Raw genomic sequence first — 15,790 nt, forward strand, 5'->3', positions numbered from 1 at the left:
AAACCAGATCTTTTGATACTATAAACTGACCATGTTTAGTTGTAATCCAGGCAATAGACCTGGAGTCCAGGGCTGAGTTTCAGTACTTGGGCCTGAGGGAAAATGAGAGAAAAATCCACTAAATGCGTTTAAGAAAGTGTGTTTCTGTTGCTTTCTGAATGCCCTCCATGTTACTGTTATGTGTGCACTCAGTGGTGTCTCTTCCAGCTGCATTATTACTCCAATTCTTTAGCACCCCAGAATTTGCCTAGGAGGATCCATATGATAAGGTGTTGCTTCTCCCTGCTTTACTCTTCTCACCCCTGACCTGTGTAAGAAATTTGGCTTTAGGGTCTCATTCCTTCCTTGTCCTGTCCATGTGAATGTGGAAGAGAGGGTGTGAAGCCACTTTTCCTGCCTATGGGTGGAGTATTTGGAATGTCACAGACTTTGCCCCTGTGAACTGACTGGGTTTCCTGCTCATTGCAGAAATATTCCCCACATAGGTGATGATGATTTGGCTCACATTTAACTTCTGTTTTTTTATAAATGTGTATGACTATCTGAGGTGGGCTTGCCTATATTTAGTGTTAGTAAATACAAACCAAACTCCTCAAGCTTCTCTTTAAAAATCTCATTTCAAAAACTTTAAATTTATTTTAATTCAAGCTAATATTTAAGTGTTAGATGTTGAGAGTAAATGAGACTTTTTTTTTTTTTGGGGACCATGTATATGAGGCTCAGAATAGCAAGCATTTACATGAATGCATACTCTTGTGTTGTGTAGAATCCGTAATACCAAATCTGGAAATTCATTGAAAAGTCACTTGTTAAAGCATTTTCAGTTGAAGTAGTACAGCTTTGTTATGGTTCATGGAAACCATAGAAATATGGTGAGAGTATTCTGAGTGTTTTCTTATGATGAATATAGGTTATATATTGTTATGATTAAATAGGATCCTTCCTTTAATTTTTCAGGGAGGACTGTATGCACATAAGTAATGCTCGAGCCTTTTTCCCTATTAAAGCTTTTATTTGGTCCAGGCTGTGCTTGGTTGAAAGTTACTGCCATACAGCGTGTCCTTTTGCTTCCTTGAAGTAACTTTGCTCTCAGTCGAGTTGCAGGTGTGTAATTATTCACTTTGCACAAGCTGCTGCTGTAATTGGCAAGTTTTGGCAGTCTGCACAGGGCAGTTCCAGACTGAAAATCTGCAGTCTCTTTGCATGTCCTTTGCTCTCCACAGGTGATTTTGCCCCAGCCAAAGCTGAGATGCATTTTGCATTTGTGTGACTGTAAAAATATCTTTACCTACTTTCTCAGAGGATACAATGTCATGTAAGAGGTTACCCTTTTCATGACTGAACCAGAGGAAATCCAGTTAGCAGATACCAGACAAGGGAACTGAATTTTTTTGTGCTTTAGGAGGTACTGTAAGAATGAACACCGTAAAGCCAGTGCAGAGATTTAACTTGGTCTTTGCACCAGCAAAATACTGCTTTTAAAAATATATGTATACATATACCCACTTATTAATTTACATATTTATATATGTATGTTTATTCTGCACGCACACGCTCCCACACAGAAAAATCTTCAGGACAGAGATGGTAAGAGCAAAGACATGCAACAAAGCCTTCTGAAGTTGACTATGTGTTTTTCCCGTGTTTCAACTTAGTATCTTCATGGAAGGAGTTATTTTTTATTTGCCTGTTTGAAACTTGACCAACAGCTTATTTAGAAGATGGTTAATGTTTCTGTGTTGCTGGAAGCCATAATGCTCAGCAGTGTATGTGGGCCTTTAACTGTTCCTGGGAGATACGATTAATGTGGCAGAAAATGACATTCACAGTAGAAATTGAGGATCTTTAGTATGCTCGTCCTTTGTACCTTAACTATTTTCTTGTTTATTTGTTTGTAGCAAAAACTTAAAGCCTTTTTATAGAGGATTACATGGTGTTCTCATTAAAGCAACATCATGTGAGGAAAGTACCTTATTAGCTACTTGTCTGCAGATGGTACCATTAGCAGGTCCTCTGCAGCTCAGGTTACATTTCAATTGTCTTTAATGTAAAATATTTTGTGCAATGTCATTTGGCTTTTCCAACAGCTTTTATAAATCAGTGTTGTGCTGGAAAGTAAAGCAAGCAGGTTTTGTGTGGAGGGAGAGTCAAGATGCTGTTCTCGGCATTTGCATTTTTTCCCCTTTCTTTTTGTCTCTAGTACAAGTTTTCATCCCTTGAGAAGGAAGGGATTCCCATAGTTCATTTTCATTATGTACTATTTAAATGAACTGAATAGTGAGGCAGTAGGCCCTGCCTTCTCCTGGTGATGGCTGGACCATCTCAATTACTACTAAACATAGATTTTTTCTGTGCTTGGAAACTGAAGAGGGTTGTTTTATCTTCTAAGTTTGAAAGTGCTTGTGTTGCAAATACAAATATTTGGATGTTGCCATGAGTAAAGCCAAAGCTTACATGTACTTCTTCAGAAGTGACAGAGATGAGAAAATAAGCAGATCAAAAGGTGGCTAATTTTTTTCCCTGCAAATTTATCTGCAGTAGAATTCATAATTAGTCAATTTATGAGATTTACCCTGTCCAAAAAAGCATTTGTGTAATTTAGCTTTCTGCTCTGATTTTGGTAAGTTATCAGAGTCTACAGTACTGTTGTGGAACTAATTTGGGCACAGCATCTCCCTAAGCAGATAATAGTGTAGATCCTTTTCTGCTTCACTAGCGCTAGCACAGCTACTGAATATGCTATTGTGTGAGGTTATAAACCAGATAATCTTAATTGGGCATTTCCTGAGAGGAAGGGAGGGATGGCTGAAAAAGGAAAGAATTGGAAGTAAGGGCATGCATTCCTAATATACAAATTTGGCTTCTATCCAGGAAAATGGGAGAATTTCCTGTTAGTTAAAATCTTCCAAGAGCTGAAAGCCTGGAGATACATACTGCATACCTCGGGGAGCCGGAGGAAGGGGGTAGGCTGGGAATAGCTTGTGCACGAAAGCCCTGGGGAACAGATTGCTGTGTGATGTGGTGAGGCTGAGGGGTGGGAGCAGCTGGATCTCAGGGCAGCTGTAGCATTAGTGGACCATCTCCTTTGTCTGGCCAAGGGTTTGGGTTACCTTGTAGCAATTGCACCAGCAGAGTCTGGTGTCGTAGAGCAAGTCCTGGAGCCTGTTTAGAGTTGAGTCAAATGCAATACAAGCTACATGGAGTATGCGTGTAGATGTATGCATATATGTGTGCATGTATAACGTAACACATTTGGTGCTGCAGTGCAGATATATGTGCAGTTTTGACTCACTAAACTGGAGAATCTGTGCTATAGATAAACTATGGAATCTTTCATGTAAATCTGAGGAAAGTATGGCAAACAGAAGTGGGTACAGCAAATAGGATCCAAAAGAATTGGAGTGGATTTGTTAGCACCCGTAGTGGCACTGGTTCTGTTGGATCTGCATTTGAAGAGAGAGGTTGCTTATTAAGTTGAATTAAAGCATGGTGAGTTATAATTCAGAAACTGAACTTCTACTAATGTGAGGCTAGAAAAAATAGGGAATCGGGGGAGAGCTGTGTTGAAAAGATGGCAGCTTATTTATGTTGGGACTGCTAGTTGTGTTCTGGATCTTCCCTCACTGACCAGATTTAATTAACACACATTAGTGTAGATACTTCAGACACTTGAAAATACTTGTATGCCGCCACCTTAATTTTTTAACTTTGCTTTAGTGTATGGTGAGCTCTTTCGGGTATTTTTGGTAAGCCTTTGAGTGAATTATGACTAATTGTTTAGAATATCTACATTAGTGTTTGTGGATATTTGAGCGTCTATATGCTACAGTCACTTCAGCTCAAGTTAGCCCAAGCTTCACACAAGTAAAGTGTCTAGGGTAGATGTAATAGGAAGGAATATTAATAGGAGTAAGGAGGGTGGCTTGCTTCATATGTAGAAGTCTGTCCTAAGTATTGTATTAAATATTAGTTATGGTACGGAAGAGACTTAGTCCTTTAGCAGTTGCATTAGAAATTTAGACTTAGTCCTTTAGCAGTTGTATTAGAAATCCAAACTTCAGCCATAGGTAATAGTAAAATAAAATCTTTTTAAATCATCCAGTATGCCACAACAGCCTATACTAAAGGAATATAATTCAAAACAAGTAACTTTACCTGTTTTGACTTTTGCATTCTGGTACAGGTGCACCAAAGTTACATCAAGAATTAAGTAGTATTAACTCTTCGAATATGGGTACGATTATGTTTCATAAACCTCTGAAGTGAAAAGCAAAAAGAAAATTTGTTCTTGCCCCCTGATTAATGAGACAAGGGTTTGATAGTAGTTGCCTGCACTGTCATTTGTACTGAAAAGAAATAGAATTACCTGTGTTAATACAGTTTCATGAATGATAACATATTGTCAATATAACAGTAAAGGAGAATAATGGCAAAGTTAAATATGCAGTTGCGAGAAAGGTCTGTATGCAGTAAAGGTGATGCAGATGTAAATGTGAGAGGATGAGGGGAGCATGGTGAATACATGGAAGAGAAGGCCACCAGTCAAATGGTGTGTTAAGGAGTTTTTAGCTGCCCCATGCAGTTTCAGAATTGTTTCTGGAGACCCATTAGCCTATTGGTAGGTATCAAGAGAACACATTGATCAGGTGGAAACAATTTAAATTATAGTTTTGTTGCTTTGTTTTTATCTTTTTCCTCCTCCTTCTAGGAAGGGGAGTATATAGTCATTGTTCTGTGTGATCTGAAAGAACTCAATTAGAGATTAATGGCAGCTTGTTCACATTTACCCAAAAAGCCAGTGATGTCTAAAGGAGGTGTTTGTGGCCCCAAAGCAGTCCAGCTCCATTTGAGGTATTCAGGGTAACTGTTAGTTTTCCTCTTTAATTTCTGACCCTTCTAACTAGGGTGCTTATGGATTCTCTGTATTGTTCACTTCATTACCACTTAGAAATTTTGGAGCTGGGTGCCTTCAACTTCTGTCCTTGAAGTTAGGTACTTAAATCATCTCTTGGTGAGAAAGGAGCATCTCTGGGCCTGGTTCTGATCTGTCAGATGTGTATGTCCTTGGGAAGGGAGCCTTGAACCACAGCTGTATACCGGAATACTGAAATCTGGATATAAACTACAGATGTCTAGGTTTATAAGTCACAGCTGTGCTCATAAATTAGCAGCCAATATTTTGAACTGCTAAGAGATTGTTTGTTGGTAAACTATGTCTCTTCTGTCTTTTCCCAGTCTCTGTGAACAATGAATATCCTCCAGTCAGCCTTTCCAAGTGTTGTATATATTATGGAAGATACAGAAATCTGTTATAACTTGTTGTTATAATAAATTATAGTGAAACTATTTTCTGTTTTATTAACCATCATGTTGGTAGCAAATACAAAAAGCAAACTAATTTGCTGCCATGCACTGCCCTTGAATTGCTACTGCCAGTTTTAATGCTGTTGTAATTACTTTTCCCAAATACTCTTATTTCTCTTCTTTGCTTCTTGCCAGACCCAGGGGCAGGAAAGCAACTTTATAGGGGAAACAAGTCCTGCCTTTGTACAGTGCTATGAAATGCACAGAGTAAACAAATGAGGGGGGAGAAGGATGGGGGAAGAGTGGGAGTTTGTTTTCCTGCATCACTTCACATTTCTTGTGCCAATAGCAGAGTTTTTAAAAAGAAAAGAGAGGAAAAAAAAAAGTCAAATTGAATTGTTAGCAGTGTCCCTTAGGATCATAAGTGAATGGAAGATTGTGTATGTAATTCATAAACATCCTGAACTATATTCCTTCTATTTCAACATATTAGGGCATGAAGGAGTGCCTGCCAGGTTAATTTCACACTGGGGAATTCAGCATTCATGCACCTCTTAATTTCCTCCTCTATACAAAGCTGTGATAAGAGGAGAATAAGGATAGTTGAATATTTGATTCCAAATAATTAAAGAGAAGTATTTTAGAGGTAGCTGCAAGACAATTACAGTTGTGGGGTTTTTTAATTGAATTTGGAGAGTAACATGAGAATGTTTTTGTCACTGATAGGAAATATGCTTTTGGTCTAGCAAGCAAAACCCTGTACTTTACAAAATCTTCTCTTTTATTGATGGAATTATTGTTTTGAGTTCACAATGTGGTGGGCAAACAGTAAAAAGAAAAAACACTTGCAGATACCAAGTTTTTCTCCTTTTCCCATCTGCCAAAGGAAGAATGGAATCTGTTAGTATGGAACAATGATCAGTGTTTTCATGATTTTAATGGTTAACTGGAGTTCAGGGATTGTTCCAGCCTAGTGCTTGCTTCTTTGCTTCTGTGATGTGATACCTGAGCATGAGTGAAGGGAATAATTTGTTGGCTCTAAACAGAAGTGGGACCAGATTTTTTTTTTTTAAAGCCTCAAAATTCTTATGAAGTGAGTATTTAAGAGATCCAGAACCTGTTATTCTTTTTGTAATTCCAAGTTTTACTTTAAACTCATGGATTCTGACTGATGTTGTGACTTGGGAGAGTTGGATTCAACAAGCTTAGTCTCGAGAAACTGTTTTGTGTGGACGTTTTTACAGTATTTCTCTTAAAACACCTAAATGATCAGTAAAGATGAATTTCTTAGTTTTGAGGTTGGAATGGCTGAGAATTATGTATGCTAAGGACATAGTGGGGTTGAGAATAATTGTAAGTTGAAGAAATTGGTTTTGGTGGGAGTTTAGTCAACTATTCCCCATACTGCCTTTGAGGACCAAACTATGGAGTTTTATTTGTTTAGGAGAGCCAATTGTGGCTTTATATAGGCTCCTTAAGTCCATTTTGTGTAAGCTCACCCATCATCAATTTTTCTGTTTTTAATAAAACCCCCACCAAATCCCCAAACCATTACATTTGGGAATTAAAAGTGCCCAAGTTGCAGAAACTGAGTCAAACTTGAATAACGAAGGCTCTACCCCTTTGAGGTACATAAAGCTTATATGGAGATACTTTTAATGTTTGCAGAGATACATACTCTTGTAAGTAATTGGTTTTGCTGTTATTTGGCTCTTACCTTATTTTGATGATGTTTTTGTTTTTAGCACCAGCAAACATTTTTAAATCAGCTGAGGGAGATCACTGGTATCAATGACATCCAGGTACTTCAACAGGCTCTGAAGGTAAGATGGGTGTGTCTGACTGGTAGCTGAATGTATACATTTTAACTGCCTGTGAAAGCCATAAACCCCACCCTTTCTTACTCTGGTCTTCCCTTCCTTCCCTTTCATTCCCAGTTTGAATACTTTTTGGATGTATTTCAGGGTAAAAGAGCTAATAATTGATGGCTTGTTCACTTTAGAAGTAATCTTGTTCTGGTTTGGTACTGACATAAAAATTAAGCTGGTGTTCAAAAATGAAAAGACAGGAATGGTATGACTTGCCTTTACTTTAACCTTTGGGTAAAGGGTTTTGTTCTACTACAGCTGGTCAACTGCTGATGAGTTAAGTGTTGTTTTCTTGTCAAGGTGTAGTTAGGTTTTCTATCATGCGCAGGTCCTGCTCAGTATGTAGAATGAAGAACTCTCCTTGAACTGGCCACCCTTTGCTAATTTGCTATAGTTTCACTGTTTTTTCAAACTTCGTAAATTCTTTCACAGCACAGAAGACTTCTTTGATGCAAGATCGGCAGGTTTCTGCATTCTGTTTTCCCAAATATGAATGAAAATAAAAAAAAACCCCTCTTGTCTCCCTTAAGTCGAGCTTTTTAGCCATTTATACATGGTAAATGAGCATTTAGTGAATCTTAAGTCATAGTTGTTGCTTCAGATTCAGCATAAATCATGTACACAACTGCCCCTCAAAAGCCAGCATTTCTGGCTTTAAAAATGAAATGGTAGATTTTCCAAAGAATTGAGCTGACTGCTGTTGAAGTCTGAGTGTGCTGATTATGCTTGTTAAGGGGTTGATGTACACTACAAGACCTTTGATTTTTTTTTTTTTTTTTTTTTTCCCCCTGAAATAAGTGGAATTCTACCATATCAAATTTTTATAAGATGTTTTATCTTTATTTTGGTTAAAAATTGTGAAGTATGCAGAACATATCAAGTTTGGAAACTTTCTTTTCTAATCAGTATTTCACCTGAAAATACAATGTGTTGTTGATCTTACAAGTTGCTTGTAATGTTGTCTTTTGCTGTTAAGAAAAATGAGAAAAAGGTGAGGGAACTCTCACTTCTTGTTTTATTGATGCTTAAAGGACAGCAATGGTAATCTGGAGTTGGCTGTGGCTTTCCTCACCGCAAAGAATGCAAAGGTTCCCCAGCTAGAGGAGGCAACTTACTATCAAACAGCCCTTCCTGGAAATGACAGATACATCAGCGTGGGCAGCCAGGCAGACACCAGTAGGTATTTTTTCTTTTTGTAAGATTAGTTTAAAGGCAAGGAAACTAAAAGCTTGCCTGTAAAATGACTTAATCTGCTGATATTCTTAATTAACAATTTTAAGATTATTATATATTCTTTCTTTCCTTATTCCAGTGTATTTTTTTGAACTATCCTTAAGTATTACCTTTACATGTGTGTATGGTACTGATCAGAGGGTGAATAACTGGGTTCTCAATCTTTTTTTTTTCCTTCTTTTTTTTTTTTCCCCTATTATAGGATTGTTTTTGGGGTCATGCAGTAAATAATGAAAGGCAAAAGCTGGGTACTCTTTTGTTAGAACAAAAAGAAATTGGAGAAGAGTCTGTGAATGTCTGTCTTAATATGATAAAGTTTAATATGCTTAAGAGTAGCTTCTCCCTGACAGGGATGGCTTTCCAAAAGGGAGAAGCGGGAGGTTAGGTGTGCATTTTGTAGTAAAAGAGTAGGTATTTCATATGTGAAATTAAATGTACTTAATTTTAAGGGATTTTATTTAGTTGATACAGGAGATCCCATAACTTGTGTTTATCTGAGCCTTGCAGGTTCTGTTCTTTTGCTTAAGTGCATAGTTATTTTTATGGGGAGAAAAATGTGTTAAATGTGTTCTGCAAATAAATATGGGAAATAACATGAAAGAAAAAATCAAAGGAAGTTTTGCAGTGGGAATGATTTCTGTAAAATCTGGGTTTCTTAATACTGTATTTACATTCCAACATTCTAAACATAAATGTAGAATATTTGAATTATATATTGATCCTTTGACCATATACATAGTACACCTATGTAGCTTTTATTAAATGAGTAGCATTATTTAGCCTTACCTGCAGTAGGATTTTTTTTCCCCTTTGTTTCACTAGTATTGGGGTGACTATGGTGGCATCATTGTAAAGAAATTTAGATCTTATCAGTTGTACAATTGTCTTTTTGTCTATGGCACCTTGACATAAGCATCTGGATTTTTTTTAAAACTTTTTTCTTTAATTTAAAGATGAGTTTATTCTCAACATCTTAGATCTGGAAACTGCATTTTAATCCCTGGTATTACTAACAACCCTGTATAAAAAGCCCTGCGTGCATTATAGGTAGTTTTATTATCCCCCCATTGAGTTGTGGGGGGTGGTTTGGTTTTTTGGGGGTTGGGTTTTTTTTCCTGTGGAAAGAAAATACACAAAATACCCCACATGTATTTAATTTTCAGTGTAAGAAAATTGCCATTGAGGAAACGGAGACTGTTTTCAACAATCTTACCACTGTTTTCATAGTCTCCAGTACTAAAGATCTACTACAGCAGTGGAATAGTAAGCTGGGTTCTGTTGCAGTCTGTGTTTAATTAGATTTATTAGCAATTGCATTAATAGAAGTGTTTAGTTTTGCTGTCACTTACTGTGCTATGCAACCTTATTGAAGATATGAGGTGACAAGGCATATGAGAGGGAAGAGTCAAGGCTGCAGGGTCTGCATTACCCGTGAGTGATGGTCGAACAAGTGTAAGTCTTGAGTTGCACATTGCAAGCTGAATTTCAGGATTCTCTTCTCTTTTCTGGAGGACTGAAGGCAGTCCCAGGTTTTTTACAGTTATACAGCACTACAAGTCAGTAATCAAGAAGCGCCGACTACTGTGGAAAAAGCAGACTGATTTTTTTTTTTTTTAACATCTTTAGTGTCTCATCAGATCCCCGCTGGCAACAAAGATGAGAGCCAGCCTTTGCTGTTTTAGTTAGACTGAGAACATGAGATAAAGCCATCTTGGCCAACTTTTCTTCACATTGGAAGACTTAGGGGGCAAGAACAACACCTACAGCAGAACAAAAGTCTAGGCCAATCTGATCAGAGCCCCCCCCTGCCCTGCCCCGCTCCTGTAGAAATCTAGTGAAAGCTTTTTGCAGAAACCTACAGTTCTGTTGTGATTTGCTTGCCTGTAATTATTTTGATTATGAATTTAAAAAATGCAGTACACTTAAAACGGACAAGTTTCAGGGCCCTATGTTACTAAGGACTGTCATGCAAGCGGATGACTTGGGAGAAAGGAATGGAAGGGTAAGCATAAACGGCAAACATATTCAGCAGTCATAGCTCCAGCCATCAGCACTCCCTTCTGCAAAGAAGACTATTAGCAGTTCTCAGTAACTATGCTGAGTTGCTGACAGTATCATGCCTTTCAAATTTGACTCCCTTTTACTATCCCACATAGGTATAATTACATGAAGATAATTATAACTCACCCTTACTGTTCCTTCCTACTTAACTACCTCTGTGCGTTTGGAATTTAGGATGTTATGACTCACCGAGCTTTGTGGTCCCACCAAGTTAAATCATCCAAACTGGGGATGAGAGTGAGTTACAGATAAATATCAGAACTGTCTTTTATGCCACAGAAAACCTCCAGCCACTTACAAAAGCTTTTGAATGTATGCCTTGAATGTATTATGCAGGCTTGACTGCATAAAGGTATATAAAATGTATTCTGCAAGCTTTACTGACTAAATTTCTTTAAAATGGTTACTTTGTAAAGGGGTAAAAGAAAAAAGTATGCCTTAACAGTCAGCGATTAGCCTGGATTGTGCACTGGCTCTTCCAAAAGTGACAGTGATCATTCAGCTGTTTCAGAGTTACATCCTGTATGTCAGTAGGTGTAGGAAACCTGATTTCTCTAATTGGCAAATGCAACATTTCAGCAGCTGCAAAAATGTTTATGAGTTTGCATAAGATTTACTCCATCTTTAAAAGCAAAGACCGACTTACACAATCAAGTGTTATTCATGATGCTTGCCTTTTTGACTGTTCAATATGGCACGTGCAAACACCTGCAAGTGTAGCTCTTTCACCTCAAGAGTGATGCATGCTTTATCTAATCCCTTTGCAAAGGTGGTTTTACCCTTTTGGATTTTTTTTTTCCTTCTTGCTGTGTTAGTGAGCAGAAAGTACTTAAGCATTAGGGTTGCAATGAACAAATAAACACGTTTAATCTAAGATCACTTTAAGGTTCTGCATAGTAGCATAAATCCTAGGCACTGCACTTAAAGGAAAACTAAAGAAGTTTAGTAGTACTTTCCAATATTTTCACTTTCCCTAGAAACCCTTCTTTTTTTCCCCATTTAAAGTAATTCTGTGTGTTTTCATCTATGGCTGCACAACAGAACTGTTGCATTGCTAAGCATTTATCCATTTCCCCCTCCTTATTTGATAAACTTGCAGAACCCAGGGTTAAAGGAGGCACCAGAATGAAGAGAAGACATGTATTTAGAAGTTGTATTGTCTTCAGATGAAATAGCTGTCAAGACAAATTCTCTCCCTCCCCTTTGAAAACTCAGAATTCTTTCACAAAAACTGAATTATTAGTCTTTGCAATTGCACACTCCACAGCCAAAACAAAAGACTTCAGTCCCTTTTATAGGGACATAGTACAATGTAACTATAAAATGCCATGCACACCAACTTGAGGGTTGTAGACTTAATTGCTTCTGGGGGAACCTGGCTTTTTATATCTTCCTGTTCCTAGAGTTGGAGCCTTTGCATAGGTTTAAAAGTAATTCAGTCAAACTTTCCAATGAGGTAGACTTAACTGCACCTAAGACTTCTGAAGTGATGTTTATATAACATTGCTTAAAAGCCATTCCATTCTAGAGACTCTAAAAAGTTTATAGAGTAATTTATTTTGGTGCTTCACTGTCCTTACTTTTAGACTCTTAATGTCTAAATCCCTCTTGCTTCAGGTTAAGTTCTTTATTCTTTGTGCTGTCCCCTGCGGAGGTTATAGTACACCTGATTCTTTTTATCTCAGATGGAGTGCTGCATGCTTGAAGATGGTGTGTCATAATGTCCCCTCAGACTTGTCTCAGATCTAAACTAGACAGCCCAAATTATTTCCAAGTCTTTGGATGCATTTCGTATACCTATTGTCATTTTTTTTATCTCTTCTAGACCTTCTGTAATGGTTCTGTCTTTTTTGTGAACTGTGGCACTCAAAATAATAAGACTTCAGCTGAGTTCTTACGAAAAATGGGTGAATCTCTATAAATGTCCATGTAGTACTCTGACAATATACCTCAGTGTAACACTTCATACTTTCTTCAACACTGTGATGATGCAGATTGTAGGTTGAACATGAATTAGCTGTAGCTCTTAGATCCTTCTTGGCACAGGTCCTCATTTTATAGCTGTCCATTGTATTGTTTCTGCGAGACAAATTTGACACCAGTTTCTTCTGTCACCTTACCTAACTCGGATATCGCTATGTGTCTTCATGACGCTTCCTTCTGTTTTAGAGATTATTTGTCATCTCTGTCCAGGTTCCTGGGAATGTCTCCAACTTGGTATGGCAGGGTCCCTACTTCAAAATGTCAAGAGTCTTGTACCTTGAGGACCTCCTTTCATCTTAGAGACTTGTTCCTTTGTTCTATGCCTACCTCTCTCCTTCCCATCCCTGTCAGTGTGAGAATCATCAGTTTAAGATGTTGTTATCCTAGGACAGCATAAATGCAGCTGAGATGAGGAAGTTCCTGTAAGGTAGCGGTGGCTAACACTTGCTAGCTGTTTCATTAGTAGAGCTGTTTGGGTTGTCTAAAAAGCTGCTGGGATATTATGTATTCTTTCCTTGTCCAGTTTTAACCAGAATTGGCATATACAGCCAATTAAATTCCTTTAAATCTTCATGCAGGAGCAAGAGACCATCATGACGTTTAACGTCATAGAATAGATGGTAGAATATAGGATCTTGCTTAGCTCTGCTTGTAATAAGCAAAACTGATGTAGTCTCAACTTAATTTTTTCTTTTTCTTTTTCTTATGTTGTTGGTGCATTGAAATCAGTCTTGCTGCTGGATTTCCGTACTTGGCACCAGTCCATTGAACCCATCAGGTCTGCCCCTTCATTTTCCTCACCCTTTGCCAGTGGTTGCATCACTGTGGTTGTTTATTGCCTGTCTCTGGGTTCAATTGCTACTTCAGATCTGTCCCTCGTGCTGAGTTTCCCAGCCTACTTAAGTTTGAAGTTCCTACTCTCTGCTTCCTCCTGGTACAAGTAAGAAGTTAATAACACAGTAATTATTTTAATGACCTAGGCAATTACCAAGTAAGAACCATTTATTTAAATGATGATAGAAACTTCCTAAGTAAACAGATTTGATAAGTTTTTTTTTAGAAAAGAAAGAAGATATATGGGGATAGATAAATAGTGTGTGCATTTACTATATATACAGTAGTATATTTGTCACAAATTTCAATGTACAACTTAAAATTGCTTTGTAGAATTACAAACGATGTCAAACTTTCTGGATCTTATGTACCAGAAGCACACATTATTATATAATAATGTTATAAACCAAGAATATATTTCTTAGTAAAGCAGTTGATTAATTTTGGATGTTAATTTCAGTTGAATAAACATTATGAATGCATTAAGCCAGATTGTTTTGATGAGTAGTTTCTTTGTTCATTAAGAATTTTTTCAGAAGCAAGCAATTTTGTTTATGTAGTTCTCATGGTTTAGTTAAAAATGTTTGCATTTTCTAAGGCTATGTGGTATACAATAAATACCACCTTTATGAGGATGAGCCAGTGAGAACTAAAGCATTCTGTGGCCTTAAATGAGAGGAATGTTACGAAATTGGTATATTAAAGTCAGGTAACCGTAACTTTGGAGAAGTGGCATTATTCTTAATACCTTTAAGAAATGCTTCCTTCAGCCTATCACAGGAAGCTCATGTGTGTCTGATAAATACTTTGGGTAAAAGACAGCTTTTTTTTTTTGTTCAATCCCCATGTAAGAATTTCAAAAGATGAAGATATTTTAAAACAAAAAAAACCTGCATGAATTTCATGTAGTATATGTACATTTGTATAATTTATAACCAACTGACAGGAATGTAAACTGTGCAAACTGATGTGTGTGTATATATATGTATTGGTTTTTTTAAAGAGTTTAGTCTCAGACTGTTCCCCTTCTGTTATGACTTCTGTTGACATCTGCTCTTTATAATCCTGTGATTTAGGATTCAAGTCATACCTGAGCTGTTGCAGCTTAATGAGTTACTATGTCAGCTGAGATGCTGAAAGACCTTGGACCTGCTCCAAGTACAGTAAACATGAGCTAAAATATGTTAGCTTAAATCTCCAAAATGTTTTTATTTTACATTTGCTACAAACTAAAAGCTTGCATGGAGTAGGTTACCATGGATCAGCTGATACTCAGAAATGTATTTTTCTGACATAAGTTATGCTAGGTAAACCCCCTGTGACATAAATTGATTGCACCACTCGTGGTGGTAGTATCTGACAGCAGCTCTTTGCTGTATTGTCTTTTTTTCATGCAGATCAGGAACAATGTATATGTGAGAACAACACTTCTAAAGAGAATCCTGTATTGTCTGCTCCAAAACCCTTGCATGCCAAAGGAAACTGTTGTGTTTGATCTGCTTTCTGAAAGCAGGTGGAAGTCAAGGATTTGGGGTTTTAATATTAAAGTGATGTAATCACTGGCAATATGAATGGTAATAAACTTCTGAACACATAGGGTGGTGGTATAGATTAATAAACATTAAGGAGCTAGGGAGGTGCAAAGAAGTAGAATAATTCAATGAAAGTGTGGGTTGGAGCTGACCTTGATAGATTTTTTTGTGTAACAGTGGGAACTTTTGTTAACCACATAATCTTCAGCTAGGGTATGAGTTCTTTTCTGGAGAATACTCCCTATATAAAGGAGTTTACTTCTTAACCTAACTTTCTTCTTTATGGTTGTGTAAGAATTTCATCACTCTTACCTGACTAGAGACTAGCTAAAGGAATATTTCCCTCTAAGTAGGTGATCGGAGTAATCCCATACTTCTTCATCAGCATGTGTGACTGCTGGATTGCAGTTTACTCCATCTTCAGTTTTGACCACTGTTGCTACTTTCAGAGAAACAGCTCATCTCCAGTGGAGATGGGGTGCTCGTGTGTGACTACCTGCAAATGGGTAGAAAATACAACAAAAGTATGACATTTTAGAGAGTAATAGGTAGCGCGTGGTCATGGGATCCTCCAATTACTGTTGACCTTTCTAGCCTTTCTTATGTGCTCAGGCTGTAGAACAGAGCCATGCTTGCATGTGACCCAGGCTGAGGTATTGTTTTAGCCCGAATTACATTGTTCTCAACATGGCAGCTCATATATCAAAACTCCTCTGGGTGAGACTTCTGCTGGTGGTTCTTGTAATTGCTTTAGTACTTCTGAAGGAGAATTTCAGGCATCTGAGTTGAAGTATTCTTCTGATACACTGGAAGATCTGAGCTGAATATAAAAGACATAAGAATAAAATTATGAAGTGTTCCTTTTGTGGTCATAATGTTTTTCCATACTTCCAGATCATGACAGATTGCCCAGTTTACTTTGCAGGTGAGAGTGCTTCCCTTTAAAGGCTCACTAAGTAAAATAGAAATTTCAAC

The 15,790-nt window shown here is 37.5% G+C and overlaps 1 protein-coding gene across 4 annotated transcripts in view; it reads left to right on the top strand.

The window, feature by feature from the left end:
- USP25 (ubiquitin specific peptidase 25) overlaps positions 1-15,790 on the top strand; it is a 96,655-nt gene that overhangs the window by 15,086 nt on the left and 65,779 nt on the right. For 3 of the 4 annotated variants that reach the window (XM_074858106.1, XM_074858107.1, XM_074858108.1), the window contains exons 2-3: positions 7,050-7,127; positions 8,204-8,348. In XM_074858106.1, the coding sequence (XP_074714207.1) occupies positions 7,050-7,127; positions 8,204-8,348 (223 nt within the window). Of the gene's footprint in view, positions 1-7,049; positions 7,128-8,203; positions 8,349-15,790 lie in introns of those variants that run through there. The other variant, XM_074858109.1, reaches the window with a different exon arrangement.

Source organism: Strix uralensis, chromosome 2, assembly GCF_047716275.1.
Source record: "Strix uralensis isolate ZFMK-TIS-50842 chromosome 2, bStrUra1, whole genome shotgun sequence".
In the NCBI taxonomy this organism is placed as follows: domain Eukaryota; kingdom Metazoa; phylum Chordata; class Aves; order Strigiformes; family Strigidae; genus Strix; species Strix uralensis.